This window comes from Heloderma suspectum, chromosome 2 (genome assembly GCF_057233095.1).
Source record: "Heloderma suspectum isolate Gila_16-S chromosome 2, 16-S_ref, whole genome shotgun sequence".
Classification (NCBI taxonomy): domain Eukaryota; kingdom Metazoa; phylum Chordata; class Lepidosauria; order Squamata; family Helodermatidae; genus Heloderma; species Heloderma suspectum.
Window position 1 is genome coordinate 366,611,942 of NC_139459.1, and position 22,872 is coordinate 366,634,813.

The following is a 22,872-nucleotide window of genomic DNA, read 5'->3' on the forward strand; positions in this document are numbered from 1 at the left end:
ACAGGTGGGCTTGATCACAGGGAGACCCATGGTCCTTCACATAATATTGGTTGAGGCTGGTAATGATCCAAAGATCAAAACCAGCATTTTGAATTTGGCATGGAAACATACCAGGAGCCAGTGTAACTTAAAAATATAGCAGCAATGTGCTCCGGAAAACTGGCTCCTGACAGTAGTCTGGAATATAACTGGACCACAATATGAGAGGAAGAAAAAAATCAGTTCACTGTTGGTATGCTGCATTTTCTAATTTCTACATGACCAGGGGCAGAATCCAATGCTGCCCTTGTGCACATGGCCAGCCCTGCCAATTTTGTTCCATACGTGGCTGCTACTGGTGATTTAGCCCTTCTGGGGTCAACCCAAAATGAGAGGAAACACTCATTTCTGGAAGGGGGCAGATCAGCAGATCAGACCGAACGACCAGCCCCCTTCCCGAAACGAACATTTCCACTTGCTTTGGGACTTACCCTTGGAAACGCTAAATTGCTCGTCCACGTGTGCAACAGAATTGGTGGGACTGATCGTGTGTGAACCAGAATCAGCAGTCAGCTCCACTAGTGGATGGGCAGCATTGGATTCTGCCCTTAGACCTCACAGTTTAGGAAGTTCAATCCCTGAAGTTATCCAGGGCACTGTCTATTGTCAGAGGACTTTCAGTTTTTATCATCCAAGGATGTGGACAAGGTGCTTGTTTAAGTTAGCCCAAGCGCCCTTGCTCTTTGTGGCTCATTTTGACTGGCTCATTTTGAGAGGTTATCAGTTCTTCCCTACTAGTCAGAGTGGTGAGACCACTTCTGAAATAAACATCCTTGGATCCAGCAGATCTGAATAATTATAGGCCAGTAGCTAACATCCCTTTCCCGGGCAAGGTGCTTGAGAGGGTGGGGGCACATCAAATCCTATCGCTCGGATGAAATTTTCTAGATCCACCTTCAGTCAGGGTTTTGGCCTGGGTTCGGCCCAGAAAATGCAGTGGTCACCCTATGGAATGAGCTTTGCTGGGAGAGAGGCAAGAGGGGTGCAACTCAGTTGATTCTCCTGGACCTTGCAGTGGCTTACAATATCAACCATGACATTCTTCAGGATAGATGGTCTGAGTTGCATGTGGGTGGTCCAGCTTTGCAATAGTTCCATTCATATTTGGATGGCCATTTACAGAAAGTGGTGCTGGGGAGGTGGGGGAGTCTGCTAAACTCCTTGGCATGCTTTGGGGCCCAACAAGGATCCATCTTGTCCCAAATGCTACTCAACATCTACACTGAAACCGCTGAGTGAGGTCATTAGGAGATTCAGAGTGCGGTGTCTTCAGTATGCAGATGACACATAGCTCTATCTCTCATTCTCATCTGATCCAGGAGGGGAAGTGGATGTACTCAGTCAGTGCCTGGCCATGAGAATAGACATGATGAGGACAAATAAACTGAAGTTCAGTCGAACTTTATGTTGCTTTTGCTGCAACAGACCAATACAGTGATCCCTCCTGGTTGGATTCTGACTCTGGGTGCTTCCAGATGGAGGGCTACTAGCACTACCCTGTGCATCTATTACATCTTTTGCTCACTCTCCGACTGTTATTCTGCTAAGAGAAAAGACAGAAGAAATGGTGGGATAACATGGGAGAGTTATAAAGGAAGATGTTGCCATCTGGACCCCCTCCCCCCTTAAATCATGTGTTTGAGTCAGGAAGGTTGCAGAATAAAAGCATTATGTGGAAGCACCTTTAGTAATACATAAAGAAGAGCCACTAATATTAATGGGACACAAGTTAGCCATTACTAAATTCACATTGATTAGTATCCAATGTTAGTCCTATATTTAGACCAAACCAAATGAAATGATTGGGACTTCAGTCTTCACTTTTTGTGAAGCCACATTGGCGTCTTCTGTTGTCTTCCACCTTTTTTTCTTGTTGGAATTGTTTGAAATTGTGCCTTGAGAATTTCCTTTTTTAAAAAGTCCCACCTATCTTGGACTCCTTTTCTTGTTAGAGTCGCTTGCCATGGGACCTTACTGATCATTGTTCTGAGTTTATTAAAATCAGCTTTCCTAAAATCCAGGGCACGCATTTGGCTACACTCAGCTTTTGCTTCCTTTAGAGCCAAGAACTCAAGTATAACATAGTCGCTTTCCCCCAGAGTTCCTGTAACTGCTACTTTATCCACTAAGTCATCTCTGTTGGTTAGGATCAAGTCAAGGATAGCCGATCCTCTAATACATAAAGTAGACCCATTAATATTAATGGGACATAAGTTAGTCATTACTAAATTCACACTGATTAGTATCCAATGTCAGTCCTATGTAGACCAGACCAATTGAAATGATTGGTCTGTTCTACAGTCTCCTGCATTTCAACGGATCTAGTCTACGTAGGATCTACTCTACATAGGACTAACATTGGGTACTACCCATTCACTACAATAGGTCTACTCTAAATATGACTAGGTCTATCAAAACTAAAGTATTGTGACAACATAAAAGCACTGGGTACTTCAAAAAATCATATGAAATCATGAGGATCCCTTTTTGATTTCATGGATCCTCGTTTTACCCAGTCCCCGAAGTCAGAGCAGTCTGAATTCCTTTGTGACAGATGCCCTGGGCACCAATCCGCTGCCAGCCAGCTGCCTCCCTCTTGAAAGGCTGCATTTTCTGAAACTCCTTTTATTCTGACTTTTTTCCTGAAAGCACCTCCCTGGCAGTTTTATCACAGTGTCCCCCCCCACCCCTTCATGGATCACTGCCTTGTTGTGGCAAAGGGGCTTGCGTAACTCAGTGAAGCCATAAGCTATGCCATGCAGGGCCACCCAAGATGGACAGGTCATGGCGGAGAGTTCTGACAAAATGTGATCCCCTGGAGAAGGAAATGGCCACCCACTCCAGTATTCCTGCCAAGAAAACCCCATGGAACGTATCACAAGTCTAAAAGAGATGACGCTGGAAGATGAGCCCCTCAAGTCCGAAAGTGTCCAATATATGACTGGGGAAGAGCAGAGGGAATTTCCAAGTAGCGCCAAAAAGAGTGAAGCGGCTGGGCCAAAGCCGACAGGACACTCAGCTGTGGATGTGTCTGGTGGTGAAAAGAAAGTCTGATGCTGTAAAGAACAATATTGTTTAGGAACCTGGAATGTCAGATCAATGAATCAAGGTAAGCTGGAGGTGGTCAAACATGAGATGGCAAGATTGAACATCGACATCTTGGGAATCAGCGAACTAAAATGGAGAAGCATGGGCAAATTTAATTCAGGTGACCATCATATCTACTACTGTGGGCAAGAATCCCGTAGAAGAAATGGAGTAGCACTCATAGTCAACAAAAGGGTGGGAAAAGCAGTACTGGGGTACAATCTCAAAAATGATAGAATGATCTCAGTACGAATCCACGGCAAACCATTCAACATCACAGTAATTCAAGTCTATGCCCCATCCACTGATCCCAAAGAAGCTGAGGTTGATCGGTTCTATGAAGACCTACAACACCTTCTAGAACTAACACGAAAAAAAGATGTCCTCTTCATCATAGGGGATTGGAATGCTAAAGTAGGAAGTCAAGAAATCACCGGGATAACAGGCAAGCATGGCCTTGGTGTACAAAATGAATCAGGACAAAGGCTAATAGAGTTTTGCCAAGAGAACACGCTGCTCATAGCAAACACTCTTTTCCAACAGCACAAGAGGTGACTCTACACATGGACATCACCAGATGGTCAATATCGAAATCAGACTGATTATGTCCTTTGCAGCCAAAGATGGAGAAGCTCTATACAGTCAGTAAAAACAAGACCTGGAGCTGACTGTGGCTCAGATCATGAGCTGCTTCTTGCAAAATTTCGGCTGAAATTGAAGAACATAGGGAAAACCACTAAACCATTCAGGTATGACCTAAATCATATCCCTGATGAATACACAGTGGAGGTGACAAATAGATTTCAGGGATTAGACCTGATAGACAGAGTGCCTGAGGAACTATGGACGGAGGTCGGTAACATTGTTCAGGAGGCAGCAACTCAATCCATCCCAAAGAAAAAGAAATGCAAGAAAGCCAAGTGGCTGTCTGAGGAGGCTTTACAAGTAGCTGAGGAAAGAAGGGAAGCGAAAAGCAAGGGAGAAAGGGGAAGATATATCCAACTGAATGCAGAGTTCCAGAGAATAGCAAGGAGAGACAAGAAGGCCTTCTTAAATGAACAATGCAAAGAAATCGAGGAAAACAACAGAATGGGAAAGACTAGAGATCTCTTCAAGAAAATTGGAGATCTCAAGGGAACGTTTTGTGCAAAGACGGGCATGATAAAGGACAAAGAAGGCAGGGACCTAACAGAAGCAGATGAGATTAAGAAGAGGTGGCAAGAATACACAGAAGAACTATACAGGAAAGATCTGAATGTCCCTGATAGCCATGATAGTGCGGTCACTGAACTTGAGCCGGACATCCTAGAGAGTGAAGTCAAGTGGGCCTTAGGAAGCATTACTAACAACAAAGCTAGCAGCAGAGATGACAGTATTCCAGCCAAGCTTTTTAAGATCCTAACAGATGATGCTGTTAAAGTGCTGCACTCAATATGCCAACAAATTTGGAACACTCAACAATGGCCACAAGACTGGAAACGGTCAGTTTACATTCCAATTCCAAAGAAGGGCAACGCCAAAGAGTGTTCAAACTACCGCACAATTGCGCTCATTTCACATGCCAGCAAGAGACGCCCCTTCCCAAGCAAAAGCACCCCCCCCCCGGCCGAACCGAGCCGAGCCGAGCCGAGGCATCCAGCAAGGAGAGCAAATGCCCAGGCCAAGGGGGAGAAATCGCCGCCAGCAGTGCCGCGGGGCAGCCGGAGGCCGGCGCGGCGCGCGCGGGATGCCTCCCCGGCCCTGCCGGCAGAGCAGCAGCGCGAGGACGCCGCCGCTCGGGCTGCGGGGGCAGGTCAGCGCCCCCGAGGGGGAGGGGGCGCGGGGCGGGGCGGGTCCGCCCAGGAAGCGCCCCCGGCCCTTCCTGCCCCGCCTCCGACTCCGGAGGAAGGCGGCGTCGGCGCCTGCTGGTGGGGTCGGGCGCGGCCCGCCTTGTGCGTTGGGTGACGGGGGCCCCTGGGCTGCGGGGGGGGCCTGGGCTGCGGGGGGTCCCTGGGCCGCGGGGGGCAGACCCTCGGGGAGAGGCGCAACTCAGCGCCGCGGTGCCGGGGCCTGATCCCGCGGGAGCGGCCCGGCCGGCGAGAGCGGCCGCCGCCGGCGGGCGGGCGGGCGGGCGGGCGGGCGGGGGCCGCTCCAGGGCGGCCTCGCAGGGGCAGCGGATTCGGCGGCGCGGCGCGGCGAGCAGCTCTTCCCTTGCTTCGCGACGGCGGGCGTGCGCCTGCTGCGGCGCGGCGCGGCGCGGCGGGCGCTGCGGCGGAGCTGCCGAGGCAGCGGGAGGCCCTGGGCCCGCCCGGCGGGGGGAGGCGCCCTCGAGCGGGCGGGGCGGGCTGGTAACCGAACGAGCGAGGAGGGGAGGGGGCGATCGGAGGATGGCGAGGAGCCTCGGGAGCCCGCGGGGGCAGGGGGCAGCCGGCGAGCCCCAGCTCCGCGGGCGCAGCGCCGCTGGCCCCCTCGCAGGCAGGGGGCCGCCCCGCGAGGACTTCCGCCCCGTCCCAGCGGGCATCTCCGGCTGCGGCCGCGAGGAATGGAGCCTCCGCCTCCCGGGGCAACGGGCCTCGCCAAACCGGGGCGAAACGTTGCGGGTCTCACGAGCGATTTCGTGTCGCACAAACGCGCCGGCCGTGTAAACTCCGATGCCGAATCGGCGAAGATCTCTTGAAACGGCCGACAGGCGAAACGTAAAGCGCCGTTAAGGCGGTTGGATCTACGGGATAAGGGAAGGTGGCAGCCGCAGAAGGCGTCAGGGAGAGGGTGTGTAGCTGGGCGCTTTGGATGAGGCCTCGTGGGAAGGCCAAGAGGGGGGCTGTACTTTTCTGGGGACGAGCGGTTAGAGATGGACCCGTGTGGGGGGAGCGGAGCGGAGCGGAGGGGACGGGACGGGACATCTTCTGACTCTCGTGCAAGGGAAAGACTTTGACCTCTTGCTGTCAGATGAAGGATCCTCCCCAGCTCCCGTTTCTCTTTGAATCCTGGCACTCGCCTGCCTTTCCTTCTGGGACAAGGCCTGCTACTAGCTGGAGTCCCGCACATTTCATCTTGCGCTGACAGCATAGCGATTCTTGGTCCGTTCCTGCCGTAATAATTCTTTACCGGAACCGTGTCTTCTCTTTACACAGCCTTAGTAGCACCGGCTCATAGGCAATCCTTGCCCAGATACCGAAGAGGAAAGAGTTTCTTGTGACCCCCGTGGAGCACAGGCTTCCTTGGAACACAGAGCAGAGATGGCGGAGCAAGACTCAGCCGGCCCCGAAACAAAAGGAGACGTTGATGCTGTTCAGACCGGGAGCAGTGGAGAATTCTGGGAGAGAACGGTGCAGAAGGAGCCGGGCGAGGACACGGTCTGCTCAGACGTGCAGCTCCAGCGTTTCAGGCAGTTCTGCTACCAGGAGGCTGAGGGCCCCCGAGAGGTCTGCAGCCAACTCCACGAGCTTTCCCGTCAGTGGCTGAAGCCAGAGCGACACACGAAATCCCAAATCCTGGACCTGGTGATCCTGGAGCAGTTCCTGACCATCCTGCCAGCGGAGATGGCGAGCTGGGTGAGCGAATGTGGCGTGGAGACCAGTTCCCAGGCGGTGGCCCTGGCAGAAGGCTTCCTCCTGAGCCAGGCAGAGGACAGGAAGCCGGAAGAGCAGCAGGTGAGAGCATTTCATCAGGGGGTCAGGACTGTAACGGGGGGAGAACCTGAAATTGCCCTACCCGGTCTGGAAATCAGCTGAGGAGAGATGTCCTAGAATCATAGAAGAGTAGGGTTGGAAGGGGCCTACAAGGCCATCGAGTCCAACCCCTGCTCAGTGCAGGAATCCAAGTCAAAGCATCCCTGACAGGTGGCTGTCCAGTCTCGTCTTGAATGCCTCCAGTGTGGGAGAGCCCACCACCTCCCTAGGTAAATGGTTCCATTGTCGTATTGCTCTAACAGTCAGGAAGTTGTTCCTGATGTTCAGCCAGAATCTGGCTTCCTGTAATTTGAGCCCATTATTCCGTGTCCTGCACTCTGGGATGATCGAGAAGGTGTCCCATACTTTGCCTCCATCGTTGTTGCCTCTTGTTCCTTTTCTAACCTTTCTGCTTGTTCCATGTCTTGGATCCTCATTGTTGTTTCAGGGAAAGAATTTCCTTGCAGAGGTGAGGCCTGATTTCCCGGCAGCAGAGGGGGCTTCTTCAGACACCAGACAGAGCCCCCCACAAAGGGCGATCCAGCAGGAGGGTGAGGCTCATGCCACCTTGAAGGGTAAGGATGGCTTTTGGGGTGGCTGTATTTCAACCTGGTCTCACTCTTTGGAGTATGGAAGAGATCCTTGGCTGCTTTCACATTCCCCCATGTTTTGTGGGGGAAGACGCTAGTCTCCAAACTTTTCCATCGTTCAGAACTGTGCTTAATTTTCCACACTTGGACAATTTATACATGGAAACGAACAGTTTGATGTGAGGCCTGGAGCCCAAATAGGAAAATACGTATTTTTACCGAACTGAACTCCCAAAATGCAAATTAAAGATAAGACATTTGGTAACACCCCAGCGTACTTAGAGTTGCATCACTGCCCCTGCAATTCTATGCATTTGACTGGGAAGTCAGTCCTATTGGGTGAGTTCAGACGACACGCTAACCCGCCCTGATTGGCAAGCTGCGCAATGTGGGTTGTTCCATGAACATTCCAAAGTTTGTGGCTCGTGCTCCCGACAGACGGCCAGGGATACAACCCGCCCTGCGCCGTGTGCTTCCCCTTCCTTCCTCCACGGTCCTCCAGCTGGCTCTGCCTGGCATCCAGGGGTACTTGGCAACACAACCCAACTTCTCTGCTGCAAAGTCCTGTGTCCCGGCTCCGGCTCGTGGTCAGAGCCCTTTGCTGTTTGTTGTTTTTATCCGCAAAACGGGGGATTTTTTGCTTTTTCCCAGCCCTGTGGAATGTGAGCAAATGTGCCCTTTATTGCTTCATGTATGAATTTCTTTACTTGCACAACTGCAGCTATCCAAAATACAGAGACTTGCCTTGGCTGCTTCCTCGTGTGTTTGAACTGTCAAACATGCAAGGTAACAGGCATGCCTAGACTGTAAAGTGTCTGGTTTGGCGGCCTTTGACACTTGATAGGTGGGGAAACGAGGTGGTGATCATGGGAAGAGGTGAAATGGGAAGAGTCTGCTTTCCCTCTTTGGCCAGCAGAAGGAAAAAACTTGCACTTCAGGGAGAAGTTTGTTGTTGTTCTGGACCCAGCCTGGAAGTCCGAACTTTGGGTGGGGTGTGCTCTCGTCTGTTGTTTTGTGTTATGTGAATTGTTATTTGTGTAAAATTCTTAGATGTGTACTGTTGTTGTTGATAATTAAGAAATTAAAATAATCTATGTTGATTGTCCCTGGATAAGGCCTTTTCTGTGAGTCTCTTTAGAGACCCTGGAGGAAGTGTTACCTTCACCCTTGTGAACCCTTTGGTCTCACCCCTCGCTGAATCGGCAACACCGCTTTCCTAGAAAAGTGCACGGCTGAATGTGGGTTAGGGTGTTGTGTGAACAGCCCAATTGTGTTCCAAGGGGCTGACTTCCCAGGAGTTTAGGACTGAGTTCTCAGTGTCTGAGACAGACATAGGCTATTCGCTTCCTCCCATCTTTGCCTTCCTCAGGTGCTGGAATGACGTCCGTACCACGTACTCTGCCATCTTTCTTTCTTCGTGATGGAGTGGAACTGGATCAGGTAGGCAGAAGGATCACTGGGGGGACAGGCGGGGAGCAGCCGGGGTGCCTCATCCCCTGCTCACCTCCCAGGGCCAGAATATCTCTCCTGTTTGCTTTTGGTAAAGCTAAATACGGAGAGCCCTGCTGGATCGGACCAAAGGCCTGTCTATTCCGGCATCCTGTTTCTCACAGTGGCCGGCCAGATGCCTCTTGGGAAGCCACAAGCAGGACAGGAGGGACACAGCCGTTCCTTGCTGTTTTTCCCCCAGCAAGCGGTTTTCACAGCAAGCAGGTTTCAGTCCTGCAGTATAATGCCAGCTAGCTCACTTCATGTTCTCCTTGAGAAGGAAGCATTTCCTTTTTTCATGCAGGGTCTGGTGACGTTGGAGGAGGTTGCTGTGTGTTTCACGGAGGAGGAGTGGGCACTGCTGGATCCCGGCCAGAGAGCCCTGCACAGGCAAATCACGGAGGAGAACTGGGGGATCGTGGCCTCTCTCGGTAAGGCTCCGTGTTTTCTTGTTTAATTATACTGTCTGTTTCCAAATGCAGTAATGGTGGGGAAGATAATATTACAATTTTGGGGTATTTTGAGGTTGCCTTTCAGGGCACAGCCCTCAGAAGGTGATGTGCACAAAGAAAATAAGATGCGTTGAATCAGGGGTCTCCAGCCTTTATGGACCTGTGGGCAGATTTGCAGACTTCAGAAACTGCTGCGGACACCACCACAAAATGGCTACCACGGGGGATGTGGCTACTCACATCATGCCTGCCAGGGGGCCTTGCTTGTCAAAAGAGGTGTTGGGGGCGATAAATAGCCAGGCTAAAGACTGGGAAGGCGGGGAAAACGGCAAGGCAAGGGGCAGAGGGGGGAGAAAGAACAAGGCTAGAGGTGGGGAGTGGAGAGAGAGAGAGAGAGAGAGCAAAGAGGAAAGTGTGTGGGCGGATGAAGATTGGGTGGAGCCAGGAAGAAATGCTTTCCATCTCTTCCTGCCCTCTGAACAGCGGATGAGCGGCAGGTTCAGGAAAGGGAAGGAGAACCTGGCACGCTAATGTTTTTCAAGTTTTTAATTAATATTAACATTTTGAAGGGGCCAGGGAGTGACGAGCTTCACAGATTCTGTCTTGGCGAACACCGCGTTGAATCATATTAAAATAGTCAAAAGACTGAAGAGTATTTTGAGGCAGCAGCTGAAACTCGCAGGCCTCAAACATAAGCAGCTCGGAGTCTCAAAACCCAGCAGCAGCGCAACACTGCTCAGAGAAAGGCAGTCCAGAACAGGCACGTTCTCAGGGCAGAGTTGAAGGTCTGCCATACAAGGGCCACATGGAGTTCCATGACGTATTTCAGCCCTTCCAGATCCCTTCTTCCAGTCTGCCAGGACTTGTTTGTTTTCGTTTACTGAAACACTTATCGTCCTGCCTTTCCATTTCGCAGGAGTCCATGGGGGCTTGGCGAAAGACAAGACGGCTTCTGCCACCAGGTCCCCTGGGATGCCAGCAGGAGGACTGAGGGTGGGTGGGGGACGATCAGGCAAACAATCCATGCAGCGTGGGTTGCCTGCCTGCCTGCCTGGTGGGTGCACTAACCACGCAGGCTGGGTTGTTCACAAAATAAGCCACCCTGCATGGCTAGTCAGTCATCACGGACTACCGTGATGTGTGAACAGCCCTGCGCGGACACCCAGATTACATCGCCCTTAGCTGGGGTGGAAGGATGGGAAGGAGACCATCCCATCCAGAAGTCGGGTGGAATTCTGCGAGAGCGGCTAGGCCAGTTACCCAAGGTGGCTCCAGTAGGCTGGGCCCAGGATGGAGCTGGTGCAAAAGGGACGGATGGCACAGCTCCAGTAAGCTGGTACACTGAGTGCACAGGCCTCTGGATTTTCCTCTGCTGCCCACAAAGCCTTCAAGGGCACAAACGGTGCTGGTGATATTACAAAGCCACCAAGGAGTTCCAGGAAGACTCGCAGGAGGTGACTGGAGCTGCTCCGGGCTGAAAACCGTGAGGCTTGGAGAACTCCTCGCCTGAGCCACCTCAGATGCCGAAGTGGGCGATTTGGGGTGGTGCTGATTAAACGAGGAAATGGGCCCGCAGCTGTTCAAGACTGCGTCTTCCCTGACGGGTTTGGGAATTCCTGGCCTAGCACCTGAGCTGGTCGTTTCCTCATCTCAGGGAGGTCATTTCGGGGCTGGCCTATGCCTGTATGATTGGATGTGTGTTTGCCCATCCCAAAGCTTTCTGAGTATATGCAGTTTTGATTAGCTTGCCAGTGCCAGATCTGACCTTGTGGAAGTGAACTATTGGGCGATTAGGTAAGATGACTTTGCCGTCTTCTCCTGCCTTGGCACAGGCAACGCTTTGTTAAGGTGTCCATATCCATGGCTGCCAAATTCCAGCGCTACCACCCTACTAACGAGCAGCCTGATAACAAGCCTGTGAGGCTGACTATTCATTTATTCATTACATTTCTGTCCCACCGTTCTTCAGTAATGGAAGTCAAGGTGGCTACATGCAGTTCCCAGGCGATCTCCCCTCCGAGCGCTGACCAGACCCAGACCTGCTTAGCTTCAGCAAGGTGGCTGCCCCGTGTGCCTTCTGACCGTGCTTTGGCTAAGGGAGAGTAGCTGGCCCAGGAACACACTGTCCATTTCATTTCTCAGCTGAGAAAGCTGAGCCAGGGTCTCCGTGATCCCATTCAAATCGTTGTACCTTATCAACAGTCAGTAAATGACAGTCAACAGAGGCAGTGAAACGTATACTAAGTGCATCCTGTATAAGTCTTTTGAGCCCTTTTATCAGAATCATTAATGGAGGGCGCTCAGTGATTTGAAGTTTGATGGCTAACTCAGGCTTTCACCAATTTCTTCTCTTTATTCCAGAAGATGACAGGTGGGAAGTGGAGAATATGAGAGAACCATGTGGGATGTCACTGGAAAAAGAAAGACCGAAAACCAGCAAATGGCAGAGAAGGAAAACTGAACCGAATCAGAATAGGCGGAAGAATTCCTTTGCTTCTCAGGGCAATGGCTCCCATGACATCACAATCCAGGAAGAAATACCTGAGAGACAGGGAGAAACGCTGTGCCATATGCGTAGGAAAGCTTTCCATTCCGAATCAAACAACAAAGCTCATTGCAAAACGTACACATTGAAGAAACCACATCAGTGCCTGGAGTGTGAAAAAAGCTTTAGAAAGAAGGTAAATCTCACTTGCCATCAAAGAACTCACACAGGGGAGAAACCGTATCATTGTTGGGAGTGTGGGAAGAGTTTCAGTGTTAAGGGAACTCTTACATGTCATCAAAGAATTCACACAGGGGAAAAGCCATATCATTGTCTGGAGTGTGGAAAGAGCTTCAGTCATAAGACAACTCTCACTTCTCATCAAAGAACCCACACAGGGGAGAAACCACATAAATGCATGGATTGTGGAAAGAACTTCAGTCGGAACACATATCTCACTCAACATGTAAGAACCCACACAGGGGAGAAACCGTATCGTTGTTTGGAGTGTGGGAAGAGCTTCAGTCAGAAGATAATTCTTACTTATCATCAAAGAACCCACACAGGGGAAAAACCATATACTTGTTTGGAATGTGGAAAGACCTTTAGTCAGAAGAAACATCTCACTTCTCATCAAAGAAATCACACTGGAGAGAAACCATATAAATGTCTGGAGTGTGAAAAGAGTTTCAGTCGGAACTCACATCTTACTCAACATGTAAGAACCCACACAGGGGAGAACCCATATCATTGTCTGGAGTGTGGGAAGAGCTTCATAAGGAAGACAAATCTCACTTCTCATCAAAGAACTCACACAGGGGAGAAACCATATCATTGTTTGGAGTGTGGAAAGAGCTTCAGTCAGAAGATAATTCTTACTTATCATCAAACAACCCACACAGGGGAGAAACCATATCATTGTTTGGAATGTGGAAAGAGCTTCAGTCAGAAGATAATTCTTACTTATCATCAAAGAACCCACACAGGGGAGAAACCATATCATTGTTTGGAGTGTGGGAAGAGCTTCAGTCAGAAGAAACATCTCACTTCTCATGAAAGAACTCACACAGGGGAGAAACCATATAAATGTCTGGAGTGTGAAAAGAGCTTCAGCATGAAGCAGTATTTCACTTCTCATCAAAGAACACACACAGGGGAGAAACGATATAAATGTTTTGAGTGTGAAAAGACCTTCAGTGAGAAGCGTGCTCTTACTGCACATCAAAGAATTCACACAGGGGAGAAACCATATAATTGTTTAGAGTGTGGAAAGAGCTTCCGTCATAAAGTAAGTCTTACTTGTCATCAAAGAACTCACACAGGGGAGAAACCATATACATGCCAGGTGTGTGGAAAAAGCTTTCGTCAGATGGCAGCTCTCATTCCTCATCAAAGAACTCACACAGGGGAGAAACCATATAAATGCCTGGCATGTGGAAAAAGCTTCCGTCAGAAGACAACTCTCACTTCTCATCAAAGAACCCACACAGGGGAGAAACCATATCAATGCTTGGAATGTGAAAAGAGTTTCAGTCAGAAGTACCATCTAACTTTTCATCAAAGAACTCACACAAAGGAGAAACCATATCATTGTTTGGAATGTGGAAAGACTTTCAGTCAAAAGAAACAACTCACTTGTCATCAAAGAACTCACAGGGGAGAAACCATACCATTGTTTGGACTGTGGAAAGAGCTTCAGTCATAAAAAATCTCTCACTTCTCATCAAAGAACTCACACGGGAGAAACTGTATCAGTGTTTGGAGTGTGGAAATGGCTTCAATTGGAAGGGCACTCTCATAAGAACAACAGAAGAGCCATGCTGGATTAGACCAAGGGTCTATCTAGTCCAGCATTCTGTTCACACAGTGGCCAACCAGCTCGCAACAAGGATCCCACCAGCATGGCATGAGCACAACAGCACCCTCCCGCCCATGTTCCCCAGCAACTAGTATACATAGGCTCACTGCCTCTGGAGGTAGCACATAGCCATAAAGACTAGTAGCCATTCATAGCCTTTTCCTCCAGGAATTTTTTCCAGCCCTCTTTTAAAGATGTTTATTTTTTTTATTTCATTTCTGTACTGCCCAACAGCCAAAGCTCTCTGGGTGGGTCACAAAAATTAACACCAAAAAGCACATCCAAATTGGTGGCCATCACTATGTCCTTTGGTGGCGAATTAACTACACGCTGTGTGAAAAACTTCTTCTCATCTGTCCTGAATCTCCCACCAATCAGCTTCATGGGAGGACCCTTGAAGTATTTTCAGAGAGGGAGAAAAATGACTCCCTGCCCACATTCTCCACATCATGCATACTTTTGTAGACCTCTGTCATGTCTCCCCTTACCCTCCTGTTTTCCAAGTTAAACACTCTCAGCTGTTGGAACTTTCTCTCATTGGGGAGATGCTCCAGCCCCTTGATCATTTTAGTTGCACTTTTCTGCATATTTTTCAGCTCTACAGTATCTTTTTTTAGGTGTGGTGACCAGAAGTGTACACAGTATTCGAAGTGTGGTCGCACTATAGATTTGTATAGGGGCAATATGACTTTGGCAGTTTGATTCTCAGTTCCTTTTCTAATTATGCCTAACATGGAGTTTGCCTTTTTTACAGTGGCTGCACACTGGGTTGACATCTTCATTGAGCTGTCCATCACAACTGCAAGATCTCTTTCCTGCTCGGTTGCTGCTAGCTCAGATCCCATCAGGTTATACTTGAAGTTGGAATTTTTTCCCCCAGCGTACATCACTTTATACTTGCATACATTCAGCTTCATTTGCCATTTAGATGTGCATTTAGATCCCGGTTTGGAGAGATCCTTTTGGAGCTCTTCACAACCCCTTTTTGTTTTAAATTACCCTAAATTTGGTGTCATCCGCAAACTCGGCCACTTCTTTGCTCACTCCTAATTCCACATCATTTATGAACAGGTTGAACACATTGGTCCTAATACAGATCCCTGTGGGACTCCACTATTTACTTCCCCCATTGGGAGAATTTACCATTTATTCCTACTCTCTGCTTTCTGTTTAACCAGTTACTGATCCATAAGAGGACCTGTCCTCTGATTCCATGACTGCTAAGTTTGCTCAGGAGTCTTTGGTGAGGGACTCTGTCAAAAGCCTTTTGGAAGTCCAAGTAAACAATGCCTACCAGATCACCCCTGTCTACATGTTTATTGACACTCTGAAAGGTTGGTGAGACAGGACTTACCTTTGCAGAAGCTGTGTAGATTCTTTTCAGCAGCACTTGTCTTAGTAATTTTATCTTTAATAATGGCTTCAAACAATTTACTCGGAGCAGACGTTAAGCTAATGGGCCTGTAATTTCCTGGATCCCCCCTGGATCCCTTTTTGAAAATCGGTGCTACATTGGCCATCTTCCAGTCCTCTGGTATAGAGGCTTATCTTAGGGACATGTTGCATATTTCGGTTAGAAAATCAGCAATTTCATATTTGAGTTCTTTGAGAACTCTAGGATGGATCCCTTCTGGGCCCAGTGATTTATTTGCTTTCAATTTATTGATAAGGTTTAGAACGTCATCTTTTTGTCACCACTATTTGCCTCAGTTGCTCAGACTCCCTTTCTGAAAACATCAGTTAAGGCACAGGTATCTATCCTTTATCTTCTGCAGTGAAGATGGATGAAAAGAATTCATTCAGCTTCCCTTCAATTTCCTTGTTCTCCTTCAGTACTCCTTTAACTCCATTGTCATCCAGTGGTCCAACTGCCTCACTAGCTGGTTTTCTCCTTCTGTTATATTTAAAGAATTCTGTATTGTTGGCCTTGATATTGTTAGTGATATGCTCTTCAAAATGCTTTTTTGCATCTCTTATTGTCCACTTGTGTTGCCTTTGTGCAAGCTTGTGCTCCCTTTTGTTTTCCTCACTTGGGCAAGACTTCCATTTTCTGAAGGAGACTCTCTTTTTTCTAATAGCTCCCTTAACACTGCTGGTTAATCATGCCAGCGACCTCTTGGACTTGGCTACCTTTCCAAACCTGTGGTATATATTTTAGCTGGGCTTTTATTATTGTGGTTTTGAGTAATTTCCAAGCATTTTGAAGGGATTTAATCCTCTTGACTCCTCCTTTTAACTTCCTTTTCACCAGTTCCCTCATTTTCTGAGAAGCTTCCTCTTCTGAAGGCAAATGTGGCTATGTTGCACTTTCTGAGCACTTTTCCTCTTAAATATATATTAAATCTGATTTCACTGTGATCATTGTTTCCAATTGATTCAGCATTTACATCTCGTACCAGGCCATGGGTGTAATTGAAGTCACCCATTATTACAACGCTTCCTTGTTTGAAGGCCTCCCTGATTTCATTTTCCATCTCAAGGTCACTCTGAGCATTCTAGTCCGGGGGATGATAGCACGTTCCTAGCACTAAATTAGTTTTGGAGCCTGGTATTGTTACCCACAGCGCTTCTGTGGAAGAGCCTATCCCTTTTAGGTGTTCTAGTCCGCTCGACACTATGCTCTCTTTGATGTACAGGGCAACATCTCCATCAGTACGCCCTTCTCTGTCCTTCCTATAGAGTTTATATCCAGAGATGACCATATCCCACTGGTTGTCTCCGTTCCACCAGGTTTCTGTAATGCCCACTATATCCAGGTTTTCCTTTAAAGCCAAGCACTCCAACTCTCCCATTTTGCCTCAGGCTTCTAGTATTTGCATAGAAGCACCTATACTCGTTGAACCTCCCCAGATGCCTCTGGCATCTGCATCTTTTGCTATGGGACATTGGCCCCTTTGCTTGGCTGTTACATTCTACCATGTAGTGCGGGCCTATTTCCTCCCCTTCTACATTTGGAAATCAAAAACATTTTCATCTTTATCCCTTTGGGATGATTTAACCCGAACCGGAATGCATATGTGTACAAAGCTGGGAGCAACATGAGAGAAGTATTGCATGCATGGACTACAACAGAGGATTCTTGCTTCCTTGCCCTGGATTCAAGCAGAATGATAGATGTGCTTCAATTTTTCTTACCTGGAGATAAAGACATAGGGACAGGGTTGTGCTTCTGAGTACCTCCTCCAAACTACAAACCCTTTTTGGCCGAGCTTATTTCTGCTTCTTGGGGCTCTGGTTGTGGCCTGGGCTGGCCTTCTCCGCTCCTCACTCAAGAAGGATTCCTCCCGTAAGGTCTGGATTCACACCACTCCTACTCCTTTCCAGGGGTGTAGTCCTGGTGGCTCTTACTGGACCATTGACCCTGTACTTGTTTTGGAGCTGGGTCCCAGCCAGTCGCTAGCTAACCAGTCAGCATGAGAAATGGGTGGAGAGGTGCTTGCTTGGCGCGCATTCCTTCCTTTCCTTTCTTTTCCCTTCCCTATCCACAATCAACTGCGCTCTCAGCAATCAACCAATCAATCTCCCAAGGTGTTCTCTCCTCCTCCTATGCTAAGCTGGGGATACTGTAGGGCTCTTAATTCAGCAACAGCGCAGGCAATGAACTCGCCTTCCCGCGGGTTTACACAAAATGAAAAACTACATGCTAATTTTGAGGGACCTCTGCTGACCAACCAATCAAATGCAGCCCTGCTCCTTCTAAAACAGAGGGGGTCAGAAGGGCTGTGGTAAGGAGCTCTTCTGGCCAATGAATTAATGTAGTGGGCTGGCTCAACTAACCTTGTTGCAGGCACTGTGCAAGTGCATGGTGGTGGTGGCGTGTGCTAACTCCTCAAGGCCCGTGGGGGATGAGGGGGTCAGACAGTTTAAAAAATATCAACATCATCCCGGTATGATCTTACTGCTATTTTTTAATGTTTCTTGCTGGTAGTGGTTGCTGATCTCCTTTGTTCATTCCTGGGTGGGTAAAGGATCTTTTTCTCACAGTGGCCCTCAGCACAAATAATTTTATTGTAAAAATCCATTCCCATCAGAGCCCACTTAATTCATTTAAAAATCTTTCCATGGGATTGTGACTGAATAAATAGGGGTTAGGGGAATGCATTTAAGTCTGTGCTGCCATGTTGTGTAAACATGTATTTGGGCTTGGTGTATGTGTGTGTGGGGGATTTACTTAATTCAGGTGACCATTATATCTACTACTATGGGCAAGAATCCCATAGAAGAAATGGAGTAGCACTCATAGTCAACAAAAGGGTGGGAAAAGCAGTACTGGGGTACAATCTCAAAAACGATAGAATGATCTCAGTACGACTCCAAGGCAAACTGTTCAACATCACAGTAATTCAAGTCTATGCCCCAACCACTGAGGCCGAAGAAGCTGAGGTTGATCGGTTCTATGAAGACCTACAACACCTTCTAGAACTAACACCAAAAAAGGATGTCCTCCTCATCATAGGGGATTGGAATGCTAAAGTAGGAAGTCAAATCACCGGGATAACAGGCAAGCATGGCCTTGGTGTACAAAATGAAGCAGGACAAAGGCTAATAGAGTTTTGCCAAGAGAACACGCTGGTCATAGCAAACACTCTTTTCCAACAGCACAAAAGGCGACTCTACACATGGACATCACCAGATGGTCAATATCGAAATCAGATTGATTATGTACTTTGATTGAAGGCAAAAGGAGAAGGGGACAGCAGAGGATGAGATGGCTAGATAGCATCACCGATGCAATGAATATGGACTTGAGCACGCTCCGGGGGAGAGCGCAGGACAGGAAGGCCTGGCGAGCTGTGGTCCATGGGGTCACGAAGAGTCAGACACAACTGAATGACTGAACAACAACAACAACATTCTTGTGTGTGTGTATGTTTGTGTTTGTATATAGTGCTTGGTGTAGATGGATTCTATCATTATAAATCCTGTTCAATTTATAGTGCTGTAACTTCAGATGACACTTGTTGTGGTAGAATACACAGTGGCATTGTTTGCTTGTGTGTGCCAAATGCTTTTAAATGATGAGATATATACAGCAATCCTGTGTAGGTGTACTCAGAAGTAAGTCTCCATTCAATGGGACTTACTCCTATGTAAGCATGTGTATGTATGTGAGAAATGGGTTTTTCCCCTCTGCATCTTTGCTTTCAGTGTTGGTGAAGCCAGCTCTGCTAGAAATAGCTTTTTCTGTGTTGTTACTCTGGTTACATTTGTGGCAGGGAGGGGTTGGTGGGGTTGAACTGTTTTTAAATTTGGGCCTGGAATCCATTTTGTTTTGCTATATAATGCATCTGAGTCACATTGTGAACTTGTGATTTTAAAAATCCTTTCTTTCCTTTGGCTGGTAAAGTTAACATATATTCCTGGCTAAATTCCTCCTGTTTAATGTTTGATGGGCCACACTCCCCCCCCCCCCGGTGATTATGTAACCCAAATGCTCGCATTTACAATTGACTCTTAATTGCCTGCTGACTCAGTTTGCCTGTGTGTGAAATGGTTTCTTCCTATCCCCCCCACCCCGCCTGCTTTCAATAAGTGGGCTCTGCCACAAACTGCTTTCTCTGTGTTGCCATTCTGGAGAAATGCCTGGGGGAAGGGGTGGTGGTTCATGGGTTGAACTGTGCTGCAAAAGGCTTGTGTATAGCAAAATAGGTCCCCTTGGATCCACGCTCAGTGCAACAATACAATCGTATTTTATCCCTTCATGTCTCAGTGGTGGGTCTCTGATTTGATGGCTAGAATGATTGGTAATTTCCAGTGGGAAATTTTTGCTCATTTATTAATTAAAAACATGCCCCATTGATCATTAAAAACAAATAAAGCCAACACCATTGTCTAACCTTGGAAGGCTGGAGAGGGTCAGAGAATAAGTCTCCAAATCATCTTGAGTAACAAAATAGAAGCCTTTCTTTCTGTCTTTTGCAGTTGGATCTGGGGAGTAAAATCTTTCTGACTGTGCGAAGTTGCTTTTCAATATCATTTTGTTTTAAAGATAAAAACATATATATTAGAATAGAATATCGCTTGTGCAGGATAGCAAAACAGTGTAACAGGCCCTGCTACTCCCAGGCCCTTCCCCAGCAATGTCTGTGAAAAGGGCCCAGACCCCTTATTTGCTGCTCTGCTTTCAGTGCACTCGTGCTCTGCTTCTAGGATCCCAATGAAGTCTCTGTCAGATGGTTCTCAAAAGATGACTGTCATGGAGTTGTAGGCCTATATTCTTTATTATGTTCAGCATACACACAAAATGGCTCCTGCTGCAGGGTCTCCTCCCAGAGCTCCAACATTCCCGCCTCTGCTCCAAGAAGGAGGCCCTCTGTTGGAGTGGTATAACTAGTCTTCAAGGAACACGATCACCATCTACCACAGTCCCCCGGGCTGTAGCTTCTTCAGTCTTCGTCATTTACTGCAACACAGTGGAACTATCGCCCCAGGTTTTACTTTTAAAAGTTATAAATAAAAAAAGTATCCAGCTGACCTCTTACGGCTTTATTTTATTGTTATTTATATAGTGCTTCTAGTGTTTACAGTATTTGAATGCTAAGTGCTTGGTAACATTGCCTCAGAGCAAAGCTGTGTTCCGCTGATTTTTGACCTGGAGAAGATGCTGGTGCTAGGGAAAATGGAAGGCGAAAGGAAGAGGGGCCGACCCAGGGCAAGGTGGATGGATGATATTCTGGAGGTGACGGACTCGACCTTGGGGGAGCTGGGGGTGGCGACGGCCGACAGGAAGCTCTGGCGTGGGCTGGTCCATGAAGTCACGAAGAGTCGGAAGTGGCTGAATGAATAAACAACAAAAAACAACAACAACATGATATCAGAGTGGAAGCTGAAAAAGAAATATACTTTAAAGCTAATTGAAAGAAGACCGTTTTTGTAGCTAGTACCCAAACAGCCTGTAGAACCTTGAAGAAAGGTTACAGACACTTGCTTTTTGCTGTTAATCACCCAACTAGAGGCATACAACCTCCTAAGGAAATGTAGAACATTTCTGCCTGTTTCCATGCTTTCACAGGCCTCAAGTAGGAAGGGCCATTCCAATTTGTTGAATGCTTTTGGAGCATCAAGTGAGCCGATTATTTATGCGAGGAGTTGTTTTGTGTTTGGTGCTGTGATAAATAATATTGAGTAGCTTTCTTATGAGGACAGCAACTTGTTTTTAATAAAGCCAAATTGGTCTCTGTGAATGTTGTTTGGGGCCAAAATATCAGCACTTCAGCCTCATTGGAGTCTGTGATGGAATTCTCCAACATCCCTAGCTGAGAGTTGCAGTCCAGTTGGACTGGCCACTGCCCATGCTTCCCAGGGCTGATGGGAGGGCACCAGGCTGAGGAAAGCTGATCTATTTGTTCAAAAAAGTCCAAAATGTCTAGAGGGCACCAGGTTGGGGAAGGCTGGAGTAAAAGAAACATTTCATGGTTGTTTTAGTGTTTAGTTACGAACTTCACTCGTGGGAATTGCCATCAAGCCAACGAGTCTCTCAGATTCTGGGCATTGCATTTAAAGGGAAGCTCTCTGGTAAAACAACAGCAACAACATGTGGTTGTGGCAGAGAGGAGATACCACAGTCTGTGGCTTGACCTTGAGAAAGAAACAGTTTGTGTCCTCTCTGCTGCCACCTTCTGGATAAGGTGAATACAATGTATGTTAGAGAATGTTATGAGGACTGTGATAAAACTTGGTGCCATGTCCTGAGGAGGCTGGTCCAAATCTGCCTGCTTTGCCTCGTTATTCGGGCTTTGTAATGAGCGGGGCACAGCCCTACTGTACAGAGTCAAAAGCCAATACAATGAGATAGGATTCTATGAAATACAACTGCATATGATCAATGCAGAAAAACTGCATTCTCTCTGAGAATTTGCATCTGTACGACCCTGTGAAGTAATGGATTAAAAGCTGTAGACTGAAGCCTCTCATCTGTGTATGTCTGGGCATTGAAGTGAAGTGGAGGTACTGACAGCTTGCCCGCCGTTTGAAGAGGGAGGCCGTCTCACTAGCCTAACTTAAGTGGGGGAAGGTCCCTCTCTTGTGAGGCCTCTAAGCACAGCTTTTCACGCAAGGCCAGTCAGGTAGACCGTCTAAGTTCCGCTCCTGACTTCTCTCTCTTTGCACCTGTACCCGGCATCTATTAGGTCATCCTCCTGTTCACTGCCTCTCACGGGTGTGTGTGTGTGTGTGTGTGTGAGAGGAGGTCCCCCAAGCTCATCCATCTGTATGTTTGTAACCTGAGAAGCAGGCCTACTCATATCTGGACTAGCCTGGGAAAACACCTCCTCCGTATCTGATAGTTCTCCTTCAGAATCTGAACACCTATCCCACTCCCTGTGCTCAGAAACACCCCTGACAGGTTAAATGTTAACCTTTTCACATTTCATGATGTTCTCAATGGACACTTAGATGTTTTGGGTGACAAGGTACCTTTCTGGATGTTCACAATTCAAACTACAGTCAGGGTCAAGCTTTGCATTCTATTTGATATTTGATTCTATTTGATTCACTGTGTTTCTTACATCTCAAAGGAAAACAAGAATTCACAGTGGCACCCGACGTTCGGGCAGGCTTTCATGAATCAGAAAGAGTAGGAGAGAAATGGAGAATAAGCTCTTCTCAAGAAGAGCTTACTCTAGCTGTGTAACCCTTATTGACAGTAACATAGTTGTAATTCTGTAAATGAAAAGAATATGAATGGAATATATTTATAGTCTAAAGCTATGGTTATATAAACAGATAGACAGACAGCTGTTGAGGAATCAAACTTATGTTTCTCTTAAAGATGGCATTCATTCTGTCCATACACATTTTTTTAATGTGTCACAGGTCCAGATGAATTGCATCCCAGGGCATTGAAGGAGCGGGCAGATGGACTCCCAGAACTTCTGTCTACTATATTTGAGAGGCGCTGGAGAAGGGGTGAAGTACAGGAGGACTGGAGGAGGGCAAATGGTGTCCCTGTCTTCAAAAGGGGCAAAAAGGAAGATCAAGGGAATTATAGACCAGTCAGCATGACATCAATACTGGGGAGATTCTAGAGCAGAGTATATAAAGTGCTCGATCTGTAGGCCCCCCGATCGGGCTGATGAGAGGTTGTTTACAGAATCTGCAAGCACCCTGTGCACAGCATGCGTCCCCACAAATCATGGGTTAAATCTTTTAACCCACAATTTGCCACTGTGACATGCAAACCAGGTAAACATGTAAAAAATATTCTGTTCCCCTCCTAAGTTCA

The 22,872-nt window shown here is 47.7% G+C and overlaps 1 protein-coding gene across 1 annotated transcript; it reads left to right on the forward strand.

The window, feature by feature from the left end:
* The first annotated feature begins 4,960 nt into the window (after positions 1 to 4,960).
* On the forward strand, positions 4,961 to 22,867 carry LOC146355906 (uncharacterized). Its single transcript, XM_084830713.1, has 6 exons — positions 4,961 to 5,057; positions 6,240 to 6,758; positions 7,225 to 7,351; positions 8,736 to 8,806; positions 9,159 to 9,285; positions 11,668 to 22,867. Exons 2-6 carry the CDS (start codon positions 6,345 to 6,347, stop codon positions 13,494 to 13,496), a joined length of 2,568 nt encoding a protein of 855 aa, XP_084686839.1. The 5' UTR covers positions 4,961 to 5,057; positions 6,240 to 6,344; the 3' UTR covers positions 13,497 to 22,867.
* The last annotated feature ends 5 nt before the right edge of the window (positions 22,868 to 22,872 follow it).